The sequence below is a fragment of the Trypanosoma theileri genome (assembly GCF_002087225.1).
Source record: "Trypanosoma theileri isolate Edinburgh chromosome Unknown TM35_Tth_24_V1, whole genome shotgun sequence".
Lineage (NCBI taxonomy): Eukaryota > Euglenozoa > Kinetoplastea > Trypanosomatida > Trypanosomatidae > Trypanosoma > Trypanosoma theileri.
Window position 1 is genome coordinate 277,023 of NW_021639866.1, and position 19,922 is coordinate 296,944.

General features: G+C 39.0%; 7 protein-coding genes across 7 annotated transcripts; 3 read left to right on the forward strand and 4 right to left on the reverse strand.

Annotated features, from left to right (window-relative positions):
- Nucleotides 1-626: 626 nt before the first annotated feature.
- Nucleotides 627-1,319, reverse strand: TM35_000242060 (type 11 methyltransferase; the record flags this gene model as incomplete). The annotated part of the gene is made up of 1 exon (XM_029027618.1): nt 627-1,319. The coding sequence occupies one exon, from the start codon at nt 1,317-1,319 to the stop codon at nt 627-629; it is 693 nt and encodes a 230-aa protein (XP_028881122.1).
- A 294-nt stretch (nt 1,320-1,613) lies between these two features.
- Nucleotides 1,614-3,692, reverse strand: TM35_000242070 (uncharacterized protein; the record flags this gene model as incomplete). The annotated part of the gene is made up of 1 exon (XM_029027619.1): nt 1,614-3,692. The coding sequence occupies one exon, from the start codon at nt 3,690-3,692 to the stop codon at nt 1,614-1,616; it is 2,079 nt and encodes a 692-aa protein (XP_028881123.1).
- A 304-nt stretch (nt 3,693-3,996) lies between these two features.
- On the reverse strand, nt 3,997-5,394 carry TM35_000242080 (A/G-specific adenine glycosylase; the record flags this gene model as incomplete). Its single annotated transcript, XM_029027620.1, has 1 exon — nt 3,997-5,394. One exon carries the CDS (start codon nt 5,392-5,394, stop codon nt 3,997-3,999), a length of 1,398 nt encoding a protein of 465 aa, XP_028881124.1.
- Nucleotides 5,395-8,466: 3,072 nt separating this feature from the next.
- TM35_000242090 (putative cullin 2) lies at nt 8,467-10,893 on the reverse strand (the record flags this gene model as incomplete). The annotated part of the gene is made up of 1 exon (XM_029027621.1): nt 8,467-10,893. The coding sequence occupies one exon, from the start codon at nt 10,891-10,893 to the stop codon at nt 8,467-8,469; it is 2,427 nt and encodes an 808-aa protein (XP_028881125.1).
- A 441-nt stretch (nt 10,894-11,334) lies between these two features.
- TM35_000242100 (uncharacterized protein) lies at nt 11,335-11,796 on the forward strand (the record flags this gene model as incomplete). The annotated part of the gene is made up of 1 exon (XM_029027622.1): nt 11,335-11,796. One exon carries the CDS (start codon nt 11,335-11,337, stop codon nt 11,794-11,796), a length of 462 nt encoding a protein of 153 aa, XP_028881126.1.
- A 1,987-nt stretch (nt 11,797-13,783) lies between these two features.
- Nucleotides 13,784-14,101, forward strand: TM35_000242110 (uncharacterized protein; the record flags this gene model as incomplete). The annotated part of the gene is made up of 1 exon (XM_029027623.1): nt 13,784-14,101. The coding sequence occupies one exon, from the start codon at nt 13,784-13,786 to the stop codon at nt 14,099-14,101; it is 318 nt and encodes a 105-aa protein (XP_028881127.1).
- Nucleotides 14,102-16,345: 2,244 nt separating this feature from the next.
- On the forward strand, nt 16,346-16,648 carry TM35_000242120 (uncharacterized protein; the record flags this gene model as incomplete). Its single annotated transcript, XM_029027624.1, has 1 exon — nt 16,346-16,648. One exon carries the CDS (start codon nt 16,346-16,348, stop codon nt 16,646-16,648), a length of 303 nt encoding a protein of 100 aa, XP_028881128.1.
- Between the last annotated feature and the right edge of the window lie 3,274 nt (nt 16,649-19,922).

Here is a 19,922-nt window from a genome sequence, read left to right on the forward strand (position 1 = left end):
AATAATAATAATAATAATAATAATAATATATCTTTGTTTTTTTTTTTTATTCCTTCTTGAGGCTGCAATCAGGAATATTTGAATACGTTCATATTACGCATAGGGACAACAAATACAGCAAGAATAGAGAAGGTTAATTTTGATGTAAATATGTGTATTTGTATACATTTATGCGTGAAGAGGGGAAAAAAAAGGTAGTACATGAAGTGCACAAGATGATGTCTTGAAGGAAAACAAACCCATAGTTACAATAAATAGAAATAACGACAACAATAAAAAAGATTAATAACAAATATCACAAAAAAAAAAAAAAACGTCTACACAACAGATAAACCATTTAAAGTGTTATTATCATTAAAAGAGACTCTTAGTACTTCCTTGTTTTCAATAATAACAATGAAATCTGAGAGTTGAAACTCTTTTTGACTATTGTAATTTTAAACACAACGAGTTGCAAATACATAAAACGTTAATAAAATACCAAAAGTTTCTTTTCTCTTCTTACTATTCTTCCTTCCCTACAGCAAAGCAAGGTGTAGATTTATCCTTTCTTTTTTTTTTCTCTCTCTCTCTCTCTCTCTCTCTCTCTCTCTCTCTCTCTCTCTCTCTCTTAAGAATGATCCATTTTAGTCTTCTGGCCTAGCAATGACTATCACCTGCTTACGGAAATATGATTCTTCTAATGTTCGCAGTGAAACTACTTTCACTCCCGCCTCCTTTAAGGTTAATAAAAAATCTTTTTCATACGTAACCTCTCCAAAATCAATTGTAGTTACTATTTTCATTAACCGTTTTAAAATTGGTGTTATATACAAACCCAGTAATGTTGGTTTTTCAAAGGTTTGTGTGAAAAAAAAGACAGCAACATTTTCTTTTTCTTCACCTGAAGAAACACCATTAGTTTTAGAACGACGAAGTAAACTGCAGCAATGCTTCAACACATCCACTTTGTTAGGCATAATCATAAAGCTACCAGAAAAGTAAATCACATCAAATGGTGACTCCTTAAAATCCAAAATGCTAGAATGTACAATCTTAACCTGATTATTAAGTCTATATTTACTTACATTTGCATTTGCTCTCTGAACATAATCCACATCATAGTCAACTCCAGTTACGAGAAGTTGTTTGCTTTGAATAATATCACGATTAGCAATTAGACTTGTACCAGTACCAACACCAACATCTAGTATAGTCGATTCCACCGGACACTGCAGAAATACCTCACGATACCATACTATTGTCATAGATGTAACTATCCAATCATAAATAGTGGATCGGAGATTCTTAATACTTAGTAAGTGAAATAGTTTTGGCATATTTATTTATTTATATTTATAAATTCTTTTTCGTTTTCGTTTTGGTTTCAGTTCTTGTTCTTCTCTTTCTTCTCAGACCTTTGGTGTAGGTACCCCCGCGTAATAAGAAATTTCATAGAAGAATGAAACAAGAAAGAAAAAAAAAAGGAAAAGACTGTCAAAAAAAAAAAATAATAATAATAATAATAACACACACACACACAAAGAGAAAAAAAAAAACTCTTATCAACTACTATTACTACAAATAATCAGTTACAAATAAATTTATACACTACCCATAAAGATGGATATTTATTACTGATCACGAAGACGCTTGCGGGCGTAACGCTGCCATTGATCAAGTTGATACTCCGCAATGGAACGTTTTACCAAATTAGCACGTTCCCTTGTTGTATTGTTTGCAACTTGTTCCTCTTGCTCATGCAATGTACTCGCATCCGTATAAAGTGATTGACCCAATTTCCCATCTAAGAAGGGACGCGATCGATGCGTGCAGATCCACATAGCTGCAATTTCCTTCAAAGAGTAATCTCGCGCTGCAATCCAACTGAATGGTGTCACTGCAGGAGATTTTGTTCCCCCGAATATCACCACACCACTTCGCATAGGCAATACTTGTAAAAGAGATCCATGCATAGCAGCAATGTAGTACTTACTGAGAGGCGTAACAGTAGTATTCTCATGATGAACTTTAACCGAAGAAGAGGAAGATGAAGAAAAAAAAGAAGACGAACAAGGAGGAACAGGAACAAAGTCATTTCCTAAATTAGACGTCATTGAGGTTGGTAATGACCATGTATTGTTCCCACCACTGTTGGTGTGATTACGGCCTCGTCTATTCTTGTCTTGTGAATCCATACTACTAGTGGTGGCATCTCGTCCTTCAGCATCTAATCTTTCCCGCTCACATAAAAGATGAACAGCACTAAGGAAACGACTCGTAGATGTGTCAATTTTTCTCGTTGTTAATAAATTAAGAGAACCATCCAGCATTGGAAATGTTACCAGACGCCAAACCCCACGTTCAACATTATACTTCCAGACAGTAGGTTCATGTCGACCACCAGCTTCACCTCCAATGAAAAGAAGTGTTTCAGATTGTGGTAATAACACACAGCTGTGAAAGGCACGTGGTGGCATTGTAAACACAGAAGGAACAAAAACTTCTCTCCAAACTCTTGTCGAACAGTTTAATACCATAAGATCATTTAAATAGGTTCGACGTACTCCTATTCCTCCAAAGACGTAGATTTCTTGTGAATTTACAAGAACTGCAGAATGACCAAATCGAGATGGCGGTTCTTCTCCAAAAGTCTCAAGAAGTGAAGAAGAAAGTCTCCATTGTTTAGTGTCTACATGAATTAACCAGAGTCCAAATAACGGTAATGGATCCCAGCCGTTCATACTTCCACCTAAATATGCATATGATACAATTTCAGAATCTTTTTTTATAATTGGCCAAGGAGTTAAAGTAGCAAAAACCCGAGGCACTACAGTAAAAGGTGTTAATCCTGGAAGAGGGTAATGTGATGTCCAATGTGTTGTAGATGAAGTAACTGGTGGTATGGAAGATATTTCAGAATGAGTTATCAAGGATGAAGATTCTTTACAATTTTTAAGTACGGTTACAGATAACCAAGGTTCACACATTACTGAACCTCTTATGTGAACATCATGAACTGTTTTTGGAACTCGATCACAAAAAGCACCACCAATAATTAAAGATAAATGTAATTGACATTTTGTATGGTATTCAGGTATAAGCATATCAAGTGCATTAAAACTTGGAATCGTTACTGCACAATGTCCAAAACGACGAGGTGGTGATGCTGGAATATCTAATGTAGTATGTACTTCATCTGAAGCAAAAGGATTCCCACCTGTCAAAGAAATAGCTTTAGCAAGTGAAGCATCAGAAGATACAACAGAAATTGTCTGATTTCCTGAAAAAAGACTCACACTTGCTTCCACATGCAATACATCAGAGGAATTTATAACTTGTCCATCTACTGTCAATGCACCTCCATGTAATAAGAAGTAAGCATCATTCTCTTCAGTAATATCAAAATCTCCTTTTAAAGGCACAATGGTGCTACCACAGTGACCCAAATAATTTTCCCAAACTGACATACGTAAAGGAAAAGGAGTAGATGGCGGTGGTGGTATTGACATTAATTCATCCTCCATCTCATCCTCTGCAGAAGAAGCTTCTTCACTTTCATGCATTGGATAGTAGTAAACAGGTCGGTCATTGTCATTATACACCTCTTGTTCCTCTTCACTGTCACAAGGGTCATCACGTTGGCGATAGAACCGTCTACGTACCTCACCAGATGGAAAACCATCATATCCAAATTGGTACCACCCCTGCATACAGGAAATACTGCTTAAGAATATATATATATATTTTTTTTAAAGAAAATGAATTTTTTTTTTTGAATTATCAAAAGAAAAGAATAAAAATCAGATACACGCGAGCAAAAATAATATATATTTTTTTCTTTTTTTTTTCACTTCATTTTTCCATGAAAAAAAAAGTGTACACTAGCTCAAAAATAAAATAAAAAACACACACATTTCTTAGCATATATATGTATATATGTATATCAGGGGACTGTGGGAAGTGTTTTTCTTAAGGTACAAGAATAAAGAAAAAAAAAAAAAATTAATGTGTCTCTCAAACGGTTGTCCTTGGGCGTTTTTTAACTGTCATTACTTTAGAATTCCCTTGATTTGTATTCAGTGGCAATTTGTAAAGAATCTTTAACAAGAGTCGACTAGCTGCAGACCCTATTATCTCTTCTTCTGTTTTCACACAAATACGTGACGGCACAATACCAAGCTCTTTTGCTAATGAAGCACATACTAGTTGCTCCATTCTAAAACTACTAGTTTCCTCTTTTTTTGCACCTCGGATAATCTTCTCATCCTCTTCCTTTGATTCACTCCAAAGTGCATGATAAATCATCACCTCCATGTCGATATGAGAAAATATGTGTCGAACAGAACCTATAGGAATAATGGCAGAATGACCTGCACTCAACTTTTCACGTAATTTAATAATTTTCTTATCGTTATAATCATCCCCATTGTTATTGTAAGAATCACCATTAGTATTTTCCACCTCTTTTTTAGTATCATTTTCAAATGACGAACTATATGTTATAGAAGGAAACTCTAACATTCCACCCAAGAGACCATCGTTGGGTCGCTGTACCACAATAAAATGTCGTAAACTTGGTATATCTTTATTTTTATCAAGAAATTCGTGTACCACACAAATAACCTTTTCTTTTTTCTTTTTTACCGATAACGCTCTTAACGGTATTATACCTTCAATAACTTCTAGTTCACCACGTTCTTTAGCCGCATAGGCTTTACAAAATTGTTGTACTGGACATTGTTCACAAAGTGGTCGTCCAGATGGTTTGCAGACTCTTGCTCCTATTTCCATCAGTCCTTGATTAAGAGCTCCTGGGTTATTACAAGGACCATCATTCATTAATTCCTGTCCCCACTGTATTACAGTTTTAATATTTTTTGGTACTTTAGGATCAAAATCTCTTTCACAACGCAATCGACTTAATACTCGGACAACATTTCCATCAACTGATATAACTTCTTCACCGAAACAAATAGATGCGATAGCAGCAGCAGTATAAGGTCCAATTCCTGGTACTTTCATAAGTTGACTCGCCGTACAGGGAAGATTTCCACCAAATTGTTTTAAGACATACTCTGCACCTTTTTTCAAGTACATTGCACGTCGGTAATACCCCATACCTGACCAAACTGCTTTAACTGATTCCTCATTTGCTTCTGCTAAAGTTGCCACGTTGGGGAATATATCTATCCATCGTTTAAAGTAACGAATAACGGTGTCCATCTGTGTCTGCTGCGACATTACCTCAGAAACCCACACATGGTATGGATCTGGTACCCAAACGGGAACTCCAACAGTTGTTGTGGAACCTACTTTAGAAAGAAATGGTTGCCGCCAAGGCAAGTCTTGTCGTTGATGTTTTTCAAACCACTCTATTATTGCCTTTTGTATTTCCCGGTGGGAATTATTCATCACGAATAGTTGTGTACTACCACCCCCAATTATACCTCTTCACTTCAATATAAAAAAAAAAAAATTAGCACACAAGTACAAAAGTCAAACCTCCAAGCAGTTTGTTTATCTCAAGAAACAAAAGATACACGCATACCCACACAAAGAGAATTAACGAGACAGAGAACTAATTCTTGAGTTTTCAAACTGCAAGGTAGTAGTAATAATAAACAATAGGTATCCGTATAAAAATAAACAAAAAGAATACACATGTTTCTTTTTTTAATATATATATTTATGGACAGAAAAAAAAAAAAAAATAAGAAGAAAATGACAGTCTATAGAATTAATACCAATAGTTTAAAGAAAGATTCCAGTTCCGCGATTCAAATCAGCGAGGCAACATACCAAAAAAAAAAATGTCCAGAACACTTTTATTTTCCTTGAATTGACAAGACATTTATAAGCTCACTTGTCTCCAGATACTATAAGCTTGTCCAGAATGTATTTCCAGTGAAACTTTAAAATATCATTCTTTTTTTTTTTATTTTACTATTGAGCTAGTACCATCTATTTCCTAAAACATTTAGAAAAGCTATTCATAAGGAAGTAAGATCTAGGAAAACTAGATTTCACAAAAGAAGAAAAGCAAAAAAGAAGAAAAGCAAAAAAGAGCAAAGCAGCAGGTTTTCTCGTTGACGGGGCAAAGGATCCCAAAAAATAACAAAAATCAAAGAAAAAATGTACCACATTTTATTTTTATTTTTTCATATTTTTATTTATTTCTTTTGCAAACAAGAAAAAAAAAATCTAACATATACATTTCGCCACACACAACCTCCCCCTCCTCTCCATCTCAAGCACTTTAAGGAAGAGATGATAAAAGGAGAAATAGGCATAGGTAGATAAATAAAGCGGAATCTGAAACACCTAACCTTCCCCAGACAAACGTACACACACTGACCCAGACGCACACGCACACACACACACGTATCTTGTAATAGAAAGAGATTCAGTCATACTGGAAAACGGATAAATTTTGTTATGATGACTTGAACAGCAGTACTCCCATTTGTCCCATATAAAAGTAGATATAGTGATTTGTCTCATGTGTGACATAACTGCCAAAATTCCGTCCAACAAAACAGTTCCATGTCTGTCCATACTTTTTATCAAACTCTTTTTTGATATGAGAGGCAACTTCCTTTTCTGTGTAAAGCTTAGAGAAGCCATCCTGGGCACAATGAATAGCGTAGTTCTCCATATCTTTTGGCATCTCCACGAGTTTGATCGTCGCAGAAGGTAATTGTGTCATACCTTTCTTTCGTCTATTACGATGCTACACCCTGATGAAAATTGTTTCCTCTTTAAGTATTTAAGATAGTGAAAAAGAAAAAAAAAAAGTCAAAAGGCGCTCTTTAACACTAGAAATAACAGAAACCAACTGGAAATAGAAAGAATCGATAAAAAATGAATGAAATCCGTAAAAGAAGAACTTTAATTCAATGACAGCGAAAAAGAAAAAAAAAAAAAAACACCCCATGTAAATATGTTGACAAGTCCTTAAAGTCGCATCTCTTTTGTATCAGAAGGTTGTGGAGGGAAAAACAACTACGAGCACCACATGATTCTCCTTCTGTATCCCACACAAAACCCCTCAAGCAACCACTCCCCTTGTTTCAACGCATATAGCAGGAAGACCAAGAGAGAAACCAATAGATTTATTCATTTATGGATGTCAAGTAAAAAAAAAAAAAAAAAAAAAAAACGTATCCAAAGAAAGATAGAGAAAACATTTTAGATGAGAGTTAAACCCCAATTATAAGAAAAATAAACATTAACCGTAATTTATTTGTTATATTTTCATACGAAACCCAAACACACCACTATGTAAATGCAAGAGGGACTTATGTTTAAACTTATTTCGTTCATTATTACCAGATAGAAAATCTTAATTATACATTCATAGTCCGGGTGATTCAAAAAATCCTACTATCCTTACCATAAACCTTTACTTTCTTCTCTTTTCAGTAGGCGAGTCCAGAAATAGTTTCCCCTCCGTAGAAAAGGTTGCAATGACCCCATCTTGCAAGTTATCCACATGTTGTTTCCCAAGAGACTGTGCAGAACAAACATAACTTGAGTAAGGAGTATTTTTCTTCTTTAGGGAGAATATCCTTTTTTTTTTTTTTTTTTGAAGGGACGGTATCGGCACAATATCACAGAAATACCAAAATAGAATCCATAATTCAATAAAATCATCACCATTTTCTTCCAGATATAGAGAGAGTTTACCTTGAACAAAGGTAATACCTCAATGCTGTTGTTTCGTCTGCCATAATTTACACATCACAAAAAACAAGAAAAAATCATTTTCTAATGAAAGAAAAACTTTAAGTGGGATTACCTATCACTAAGCCTTCACTATAATTCTGGAAACGTGGGAAAAAAGAAGAAGTAAAAAAATATTTTTTTTTTTCATTATTTAGGTATTTCCATATAATAGCGATCATTACACAGTTCGAAAGGAAATTGTCCAATAATAATAAATACTGCTAATAGTAATAATAAAAGAGCACCTGCCAAAGAAAGATACAGGCATAACAATATATATATATATAAAAGATAATAAATCTGGCACATTCACGGATCATGAATTTCGTCTTTCTCCGGTTGTAAGAAGAAAACAAAAATAAAAGCATTAACTTTGAATTTGTACTACGTATCGGACGTCCACTAAATCGTATTTTTTTTTTTCTTTCTGATTTATGGAGTGTGCATCCGGAATTTTTCTTTCCTTTCAGAAAGCAAAAAATAAAGTTCAGAAGAGCTTTTTTTTTTTTTCTGTTGTCTCCGAATTATCTAGTGGTCCCATTTACCGTAACTTGTCGTTACAAACTCTCCCATCTCTCAGAGCAATATCAACCAAAAAAAAAAAAAAAAAAACCCTTGATAATGACATTTCTGCAAAATCTGAGATTATGAATCACCAAACTCAGACGATTATTTCTCAAAATCCTGAAAACAAAATAGAACTAAACACCAATCAAAGAAAAAAAACATACAAACAACTGGGAATCTTCAAGCACAGAATCAAGAAACATATGAAAAATCATTTCCGTTTGTATCACTTCTGCTTATAAATCCACGATTGATAAGGAACTCCAAAGACACCTTTACTTGCTGAACAGTAGGTGTAAAATGAGGAAGAGATTCATCTTTGACTTTTTCCAAAAGTTGAGCGAATGAAAGAGTTCCAGAAGATTTGAAAACTCGAATAAGTGTAGCTTGTATAGCAGGGGTTTTTACTTGATCTGCCACATAAGAAGCATCCACATGGTCATTAGAAAATTCTGAAGAATTTGCCATTGTATTTTGTAAAGTACCACCCCATTCATACGGATATAGTAATAACTTTCTTTTTTTAGCAGCTGGTAAAGGTACCAAACGAATAATATAATTTGGTAATACCTTATCTAAAGGTAAATCAACTTTTTCTTCTCCATTAAAAATCTCAAAAATACCATGCCTAACAAAAGCATTTATGGCAGAGAAAAGAGCATCATTTTGGGGTAAGGATATAATCTTGAAAAGTTCTTCAACGTTCCATTCATCTACCTGATTAAAATACTCTGTTAAAAGTAATTGTAACTGTCCAACATGTAATTCAAGACTTTGTATTCCTGATCCACGAGGTAAGTTCATCTTTACTACACCCCGTGAAAAACGTGAAACAAAAGTAAGATGACGTTTTGGACGAACTCGAGAAAAAAATTTCTGATATTCCATTATTCTAATTGACAAACATGATGGAATCGGTATTGATGTATCTGCTGAAATGGCCGTCCACATATAACATGTAAGAACTCTTGGATTAAATACCCATGAATCCTTAGTAAAACCATCAGAACGAGTTAAATTAAACTCATCTAATAAAGATTTACTATTCTCCACTACATCGCTTAACATAATTTCGCATTTATGTAGAAAATCATTGGTACAACCTTTTGATTCTGATATTTTCTCAATGGTTAAACGTTCAAAAGTTTCACAATAAGTTTCAGATAAAAGCCTTTCAGTAAGATATTTAGGGTAAGACTCCAAAAAAGAAGCCTTTGATGGAAGAAGTTCAAATAATAAAACAATTTCACGAATAGCTCGGTTAAAATCTTCACTTGTTCCATGAGATTTTAATTCCATATGTGCAAGCCGTGCTAATTCTTCTCCCAATGCAGTTCTACTCTTAATATGTCGAGTATTTTCCAAAACCTTTTCTAATCCACTAGACATAGGTTTGTCAAGAACTTTAAGCTCTTTAAAAGGAGCTCTAGCAGGTTCAAAATAGGTATTTACTGATATTATTCCTTTAAGAACAGCCCTATAAATACTTTCACCTTTTCGAACAGATTCTTCACACATTTTATCCACTTCATCCATTCCTTTACGAAAAACAGTATCTATAATTGTATCTGTAAATTTAGTTAATCCAGTAGTACTCTTCGACATCAACTCATACATAACAAGTAATCCAGATCCATTATTATTGACCATCCATAAACTTAACGGTCCTACCAAATAGTCAATATTTTTATCAATGAGTACATCTGCCATTCTTTGTTTTATCAAAGGTATAGATGATTTATTTAAAATTTGTTCTGCTCGTCCTGCTTCTTCTCGAAAAAGGTTTAAACACCAGTTAATATATTCTAAAACATCACATTTAGTTTTCTGGGGTTTATTATCTTGGCAAAAAGTCTGTAATAAATGAATATATGGTTCTTCTATCGTTGTAACATAAAAATTGGCTCGTGGATCACTTAAAGTTCCCAATGCTTCTGAAAGTTCTCGTAAGAGAACACAATTCGTTCCATCTAATGGATTTTTTCGATCCTGTGCAATAAGATTTAAAACTTCTTTTCCCATAGGATCTGTAATTACAGGAACCATTATTACTTCATTCCACTGAATCAAGGCAAGAACCTCAGTTGGTAAAAGTGGATGTTCAGGAGGTGCACCATATTTTTGCCAGGGTCCATGAAGGTAAGAAAACACCACTCTAAGATTATTTACTGCAACAATAAATGTTTTCCATTCTTTAAGATAGGTTTTCAATAAGCCCGATGGATCAGTGTTAATAGAAGCCTTAAGACGATGTAAAACCGTTTTTGATAACCAAGAGCGTATCATGTCACGAAGAAGATAATAAACGACGAGCGCTTGTGTACCTTCAAGTCCATTTCCAACCACATCCTCTTGGTTAGTTGATCCACGAACTAACTTTGGACATTCATTACAAGGAGCAGAAACCAATCTGTATACAATGGTATATGCACGAACCACCTCCTGAATTGCTTTTTGTCCTTTAAAATCCGGGGACTCATCCCATGCGAGGATATTATTACAAACAGAACTTACTCTGCTCCACAGTGCATTAAAATCAAAAGTTTTGGCAAATAATGATCCTGAGTATGCACTTACAACATCAAAATGTTGTTCATCTCCAGCAGAAGGATACCCCATTTGTGTTATTTCTTTTCCTTTGTGCATGCGTGTATGTGTTTATATATTTATATGTATGTGCGTTTCCGTTGTTGGAGAAGCTAATCTTAAATAAACAAATAAAATGCAGGAAAAATGTAAATAAAGAAAAAAAAAAGAAATATTAATTTTTTTTTTCGGTAAACTCCAAAAGAAATAAAAACAAAAAAGAAAAACATACGATCGTGATTCGAAACCAAAATATGTTAATTGTCAGTGAAGCCAAATCTAATAATGAAAAAAAAAGAAAAGACAACACGCTTGAAAAACAATTTCGATATTCTTTCAGTAAAAAAAAAAAAAAATACGAACACGTCAACAATCACCCGTTCTCCAATACAAACGGACCACGTTATCTGGAAAGGCAGAATTAACCAAACGCCTTTACCAAGGATCAGAAAAATAAACCCCACTTCACCACCAATGGCTACAGTAGCATACGCTCCGTCTGGCCAAATCGAACCGGTCCACACGACCTACAACCCCACCTCGATCCCACCAAAAAAAGAAAAAGATTTTCGGCGCCATCCGTCACCCATTAAAACCCAGCAAGGGGACGTCCGCCGAAGCAGGCCGCGGGTCCCAAACACCGGGCACGACCCAAATAAACCACCGACCTTCCCCACGGCCCGGTCCGCCTTTGCCGCGAGGAGTCCCTTTTGTCGCCCGGAGGCCCGCGCCAGGAACCCACGAAGAACCGCCGGACCGCAACCCATTTCAGCCCAACCAACGCGGAAAGAAACCCCCGCCCGCGACCTTTCGCGTGAATCTGGTGGTCCCTTCTTTTGGGCCTTCGGCGGGTCTTTTCCGGTTTTGAACTCCGGGAGGTTTTCCCCAATGGGCGGCGGACGCGAGGCCCACCCCCGAACCGCCCTCCGGAACTAACCCGGCGACGAAGAACAAACGGAGGGAAAACACCGGACCACCCGCCCCACGACGAAGGCCAAGCAGGTTTTTTTTTATTTTCCCCGGTGGCGGACGCCCCCCGTAAAACGCCACCCCTTTTAGGGCGAGGGTGGGTTATTTTTTTTTTTTTTTTTTCGCCGGCGCCCTTGGGAGGGGCGGGGTTGATACCGGAAGAATGGCGCCAACCGAAAGCCGAGCGCAAACCACCACACCCACAAGAAAAAAAGAACAAGAATAACCTTAGCCTTACTTCACCTATGAAGGAGAAAAGAAGAAACAAAGAAAGTGCATTTTACCTCTACTACTAGTAACCCCGTATCATATAAAATATAAACAGAAACAAATTGTATTTTACCAGATAGTTATTTATTATTATTTATTAAAGAATCCTAAAACTGACGAAAAGGAAGAGCTGAGAAGCCCTTTTATCCCGCCTCCCGCTCGGGACGGAGAGGGTTGGGTTGGGTGGGCTTTTCAGAAACTTACTATCGACACGCTGTTAGGAAAGAAAAGAAGTAAAAATATTCCTAATAGTTAAATCCCATACAAGATATAAAAGTCAGTAAGACTCGATCATTCTTTTCGCAAGCTGACAAAAAAGAAAAAATGAAAAATTCTTTGGCCCCGAGAGGCGTTTTTGAAAGGCCTAAAAAAAAAGCAAATTCGGTTGGCGCTACCCTCCCCCCACCTCTTCGAAACCGAATCAATGAGAGTGAGCTTATGGCCACTTTGGAAACGCGCCGCGGGAAGCCAGCACCATTTTCTTCAATGGATTCTGGGGTATGGGAAACGGCACCGTTCTCGTAACCTAGAAAAATGATTTATTCATTTTGGAATTACAAACAACGACCATTTAGCCAAGCACAGACTGCATAAGAACTTCTTCCGTGCTGAGGAACTTGCGTTTCGTATAAACCACCCCGCAAAACAGTGCCACCTTCAACATCTTCTACCAGAAGAAAAAAAAACTTACCATTTTCCCCCATATTCTTCCCTTAATTGATGCACATCTTAAACACCATACAACTACTAAAAGCCATTGGGTGTGGTCCAAAACCGGGCGTCGGGGCTTATTCTAAACACTCCCTTTCACAAGAAACACGCCCCCACCGCCCCCTAACGGTTTTAGAAAGTTTTCATAAAAGGCGCCCTTTGCGTAGTTATGGGTGGCAGCGCAGGCGTCTCTCGGCACAAAAAAAGAAAATTAAATAAAATTTCGGCCCCATAAGCCTTCACAGAAAGAAAAGACAAAAAAAAAAATACCAGGAGAACGTTAAAGGCCCAATGGGACGAATACGGGGTTTGCTTTCGCTCTGGTGTGGGGTTTGTGTGCTGGAAATGGTTTGGCCAATGGCCGGCCCAAGGGGCGTATCCAGCGATTCCTTCCAAAGCCAGACTGCCCAATTTTTCCCATTCCACAGACCAAATTGGAAAGTCTAAACCGGCAAATCGTTACCAGTTCGGTTTTTAAAAGGTGGTACGGAAGAATTGTCCCTGCCGTGGCCCCCGGCGTGATTTGCGGGAAATGCCCACCGTCAGGATAAAGTTCGCGAGAGGGTGGAAGCATTCCCAAGGGAACTCATTCACAATTTTGATGGCGAAATCGGGTGTCCCTAGAACGCCCCCGCCGCACCGCTTTCGGCGGATGCCCCCAAAATCCCAACCCCGCCGCCGGATAAGCCGCCCCCGCTTTCAAAAACACGCGGGCCAATTTCCAATCTTGAACCCATTTACGCCTCCAAAGGGTAAAGGGTAGGATGCGTGTAAATCACCATTTGGGGCGTTATCTGAGCAAGAAATTTTACAACATTTAAACAACTAAGAGAAATCCTGAGGAGCGGATTCAAGACATTCGCGAGGCCATTGGGGAACGGCAAAAAATGGGAGGAAAACATTCGGCAATGAGACCCCCAAAATTTGAAGAAGCGCGCCGGGACCGTTCTCCCTTTGGAAAAAGATCGGCGTTATGAATGCGGCGGTTTGTTTTGGCATTGCGGCATTGTGGTTCATGAAAATTAATCAAAAGCAACCCCCACCTCCGCCAAAAAAAAAGAGAAAAAAACAACAACAGTTCAGGGGAAGCGGACCGCAATCGCCAAGCCGCCGCGCACAGGGGTCACAACGGGCCTTCCCCCACGAGGGGGCAAACGGCTCAAGAAAGAAGCGGAGAGAATCGCCGATGCACCCCACTTTTCTTTGTTTTTGTGGGCAATTTCTGAATTGTTATTTCTGGCGGCATAAAATCTATAACTTAGGGCGTTTGGCACAGGCAACCGTCGCATAGCAACCATTTTGAACACACCAACATGGAAACAAAGGGGTTTCTCAATGAGAAAGTTCCGCGAGTTGGCTAGCAAGAACGGAATGGAGAGACGCTGGAAATCGTTCCCCTTTCCTTTGGCTAGCGGATAAAAGGAAACATGCGGTGAGAGAAGTGCGTTTGGAGACTAAGAATAGGGTTGGGCACAGGGTTGCCGTCCAGCAAAATGTTTTTAGCCAGCCGAGCAAAGAACGGAGACCACACATCCTGTCAAATAAAAACGACAAATAACCAGATAGGGATGGAGTATAGCAAGCGCAAAACGCACACACACACCCCAGAGCGCCACCATGTGGAATTGAAAATTGCGTGGGTTTCCTCTTGTCGGAGAAATGAACCGCCTGACGTCAATGGCAAAACGCCATCTTCCGCTTTCAGGGAATTGCCATTATAGAGATGAGGGGACGGTCAGGAGATCCACAAAAAAAAAAAAAAGGATTCAAAGACAGCAAGAGGCATCACCAACAGCGGAAGGAAATACAGAATTTGGGTAAGGAGAGCTGAAAAAGAGATGAGGGAAAACTAAAAGATAACCGAGTTAAACCCTGAAAAAATACCTAACGTGCCCTGTGGCCGTGGAAAATAGGGCCACCATCCGTCAAAGGGGAACCCTGCGATAAGCAACAACTGCAGGACTGGTTAAACGTATGTTTAACCAAGTTGGTCGTGACCACTAGGTAATCGCACGGAGCCAAATGGAATTTCTACACAGTATGCCCTACGTTGACTGGGTTCTTGGGCTACAACTTCAAACAATTTGGAGCACTTTTTCCCATCGAAGCAGAGGGCCTTAGGGCATGGATTCGCTTGCCTTCGGCTTAACTTGGATCTAAAGAAGCCGGAATGCACTTACTTAATGAGTGTGGCGTTCTTTGCTGTGCGCGCATTGCGCAAATTTCCAATGGAAATAGGAAGGACGCGTTTCCCAGCAGAAGGGCTAACGCAAAGACTTTATCTAGTAATTAAATTGGGCGCCGGCGATTGAATTCTGGAGCCCGGAATCGTTTCCTCAAGAGGCCGAATGCCACGCGACGGCGGGGGCACGCCGAAGACAATTTTAGAATAACAAAAGGCAGCGGCAAGACTAATGAAAAAAAAGGCCGGTGATGCCATCACTATCAATACCTTCCTGGTGTTGTTGGGGAACTTTCGAGGATTTTTTGGGAGCTGCAGGTTTCGAAATTTCCACTGAATCTCCAAACCCCTTCCCAGGTCATGGCGCAGGACCCGGCGATGCTTTTGGCGCAATTTTCTGACCCCTTCACCGGTTGTCAATTGGTCTTTTGGATCGATGATAACCCTATTGCTCGCCAAGGGTCTCCGCTGAAACGTTGAGCGCTCCAAACCGCACGGGCTATAAATCAAATAGGGGGGCACGTTGGGCGAACAACGAATTCCCCTTTAACCATCTACAAGAACGACATTTTAACGAGCAATAAGATTTAGCGACTGTTATTCCTAAAAAGCTCAGCATGCAACCGACAGAGATCGCGAGGAGGAATTGATTGCAAATAGAAGTGCGGGAGTTCTACAAAAAGCGCTTTTGGTAATTACTTTTCATCGGCATTAACGACAGCTTTGCAATAGTGAAAGTTTTCAAGTAATAATTTAAAACACGATGAGTGTCGAAAACAAAGAATGGAAAAGTCTTCATATTTCATTTTCGTACCCTTTTTCCTTTTTGCAGTTGAAGCAACTTCAGACCATTCCCCTTCGTACAAATTTCATTTCAAATTAAAAACTTGCGTTACGCCCTTTCCTTACGTGTACGTGAAGCGATTCTGACAATAAAGTGACGGCCTCTTAAAAAAAATACTTTTCTTTACCCGCCCGGACCAAAAAAATAAAGAAAAAAAAAACGAGATCGCCAAAGAGACCACCTACGCTTAAAGAAAAGAGCGCTTGCGCCATGCACGCCAAGCCCCGAAGACCATTAAACTAGCAAACGAAGGCGGGCAAACTCTTTCAAACACTTACAAAAAAAATCACCTACCCATAAAGAGAAACGTAGATATTCCTTCTCTCTTTTTAGCTTTTCTTTTTTCCATGCGGTCTGGGATTCTTCCCCTGCCACGCTCTAAGTTCTAGAGGGCGTTCGGTTGATCTCCAAATTGGCCTCAGGAAGGTCAAACGGGTTCGCTCTACCACTTTCATAACCAACCTTGGAATTATATATTTAAAAAGAACATAGCGATAAACAACTGGGGAATGACACCGATTGATAAGTTTAAACCCAGCGATGTCACCCTGGCGGGATTTTCTTGCACCTCTGCGATTTTAGTGGCCAGGTTCATGAGGGAAATAAGGGAAAATAAGATAACGAAGTTGAGGCTAGCAACCAATGTTTTTAAATGCAAACTTAATTTCACCACTCCTTCTGAGGATGCCCTACGGGGTCTTTATATAACCATTTCTATATCTTACCATGTTTGTCATGCAGATTTAAATTATTTTTTAAAGGAAATATTTTTTTTTTGCCAGTTTTACTTTGAAAGAGCCAGCTTGACATAAATCCTTTGGGAATCCCAAGTCCGCGCTGAGGCGTGACAGGTAAAAGATCTCTCGATTGGTGCCGGGTTTTGCTTTCTATTCATTTTACGACTTCTAAAATAGGGATCTCTACAGCTTTAACAGCTTTCACTCGCTGCTTAATTGGCTTGTTTTCCCCATCAAAGATGTCTCAGAGAATTTGTTTCGAGAGGAATAAAAAGTGTTATTACGGTGAGAAGGCGTTCTTAACTGTAAACAAAACCCTGTCAGAGTTAATTTACTCTTTTCCATAGCGCTCCGACCGGCAATTTCGAAGCGAGATTTGCTCGCTAAATGATGGGACTTGCTTCGGAAAAACCTTCGAGAAACATATTTTCCTTCCTTCATGGAACCACTGCTGTAGGCAGAGAAAGGTCATTGAATAACAAATTTTCAAAGGGTAGCAAGAATCTAAACCCAACTAAAAGAAAAAATGAGCTCTACAATTTAGCAGGAAGCCGCAAGTAAATAAATAAAGATAATAAGTTTTAAGGCAATTCAGTACACTAACGAAGATAAAATAAAAAAGTTATATATATATATATATATATATATATATATATATTTTTAATTGCTAATCTTTAACAACTTGTATCACATGTTTCTTGTAAACATCCCAACAGTTCAAGACTAGTCATATTTTCTTTATTTGCGAGAGGAGTTCTGGACAAGCTTGAACGTTATACAAACAAAAGCGTTCCCTATTACAAAACAGTCTTATTTTTAAAGACCTCCTTTGACTACAAAACCATCTCTGCGAGAAGCAATCCGCCAATAAAAGAAGTACAAAGCATAGAAAGAAATTACCAATTCCTTTTTTAACGACTTATATTTCCGTATCTTTCTCTGGTTTGTACAAAGTGGCAGTGTTTCATGATTATCTATTCTTTCAAACCAAATATCAAACTCTCACCTCCCAAAAAAAAAATTGTAAAAAAAATTCACTGGAGCACGCAGCATCTGCGGTTGCTGCCCTCGCCGCTCGCGCCGGCGCCCGCCCAACAAAGCATATTTTCCCCACCTCGCCAGCGGCGTTTCTTATTACGCCCAAAGCTCAGCCACCATGTGGTGTTCGTAGGGAACGGTGGTCACGTTTGAAAAATCAGCGTAATATAAGAAAATGGGCCCCGCGATTGCGAGTTGGGGTGTGTGGCTGGGTTTTGGGGATCCTATTTCACCCACCCCCGGCTAAGAACAAACCGGCGCGCCTGCAAGAAACCCCTTGCCCAAGCAAAACTGAGGGAAGAACTAAAATAAAAAATAGAGAAGCGAGTGGGGAAATAAGGGTTCTGTAAAACCCAAACGCTTGGCGAGGCTTCTTGGTATGTCTGTTGGATTTTTTACCGCCATATTTCTCAGCATTTCTCCCCCCAAAGGGGTGGGGGCGCCACTTTTCCACAGGACCCTTTCGTTTAGAGGGAAACCCGGCAACGGGACTTTAGTTAAAATGTACGACTGCCTTTGGCCACGCTGAAGGAGAATATTCCATGTATTGCGCTGTCCCTGCGGGAAGGGGTGCGGGCGTTTGAAGGCGCTAATGCGCAGCAAGCTTCATCTCCAGAAATGATTTTTTTGAAAGCTTGCGGAAAGAATGGCAAAGCCTTACTTTATGGGGCAAAAATTTTGGATAGGGTCATGATAAATAAACTTAACTTCTTTTATCTTAACAGTTCTGTCTGACCGTAAGTTTCCGAAAGCCCACCCAACCCAACCCACACGGCCCCGAGCGGGAGGCGGGCTAAAATGGTTTCACAGCACTTCCATTTCGTTAGTTCTGTTATGTATTAGAAAACATCATCTAGAAAAGGTTTGGTTGAGATATTTGCTAAAACCATAGAACATGCATGGACAAATACGGAAAATAAATATTTTCTCTTTCGTTATTTATTTCTTGAAAGGAAAGAAAGGCTAGGGTATTCTTTCAAAGAATTCTTTAGCCGAAAGACGTGCAACTTACTCTGCTCCATCACCCGCTTGGAAGGATATTGTGGCTATACGTTGGGGATTGATTAATTCACCCGCATCGTTTGTCCGTGGAATTTAACTAGCCGCAATAATTCTATAATGTGACAATTGGAAAAAATTTTTTTGCAGCTCTACCGCTTTAGGAGGGGCACGGTGTGAGAGTCTTGTGGTGGGCGTTTCTTATGGTTAGTGAAAAACAAATCGCATTTGCTTTTAAAGGCATTGAATATCTAAAAGAATACCTTTTCACATCCTACGGATTCGCTGCAGGCTTCAAGCAGCCTCTGTCCAACACCGCTGTTTCCAGGTGATGGGTGGGGAAAACGTTGGGTCATTTACAAACGGAAAGTTGAAAGTCCCACTTTTTCCAAGAAAAAAAAAAGAATTAGAAAAGGAAGAAAAAACTTATTTTTCCCTTTCTCCTCTAAAGGTCTGCGTGGGCCCATTTTCAAAAAAAACAGCCGCGTTGGAGAATTCAAGGGGGTTTCTTTAATCCCAACCCACCCCTGCCATAGCCCACGGTCTCTTCACAAATGCCATTTTTTGGAAATTCGCGTTTTTAATGTCTCCTCTCCACTGGGTTATTTTGGTGGAAGGGAATAACCGCTTGGGTTGTTCCTTGTGAAAACGCAAAGTTCCTCGGCATTTCTTGGTTGCATGGGGTAATGCCCTCGTTTGGGGGATGCCCTTCTTGAAAACGCCGAGCGCCGGTGTAAATTTCCCAGTCTCCTGCGAAATGATTTTTTAAAGTCCCGCAAAAACAAGAGAATTTCTTGCGTTCCCGGCAAATAAATCATTTGAAGCAGCTGTTCTCACTAAACCGCCTGCCGTCCAAACTTTCCCACCGTCTTTTAACGAGAACAACGGCAACAACGGCGCACCCCATCCGCACAAAGAATTCCGCACCAGCCGCCAAACCAGAAAAAGCCAATTGGGTTTTCAGCGTGTGAACGGGATTTGGATGGCTGGCGATGGCGCCGGCGTATTTTATCCGAGTTCTCAAGCTTTTTCTTGGCCTATGAAACGTATGCAATTTAAGTATACATTTGAATTCCCAATTTGGCGTGTCCAGTGGATATTTGTTCGCTTGAGCGGATTCCCAGGGTTCGAAGTATACCCACCTCTAGCTGAGAACTGGCTTTGGTTTGGCTGGAGCGGAATAAAATGGACTGAAGTGAGATCAAAAAATGCCGCAATGGGGTAGTCAAAAGGAATTCCAAAAATCCACTAAGGACGTTAACAGTTTCTTAGCGACGACCTTTGTATTATAAGGTTTTCGGCCTCGTTTCAA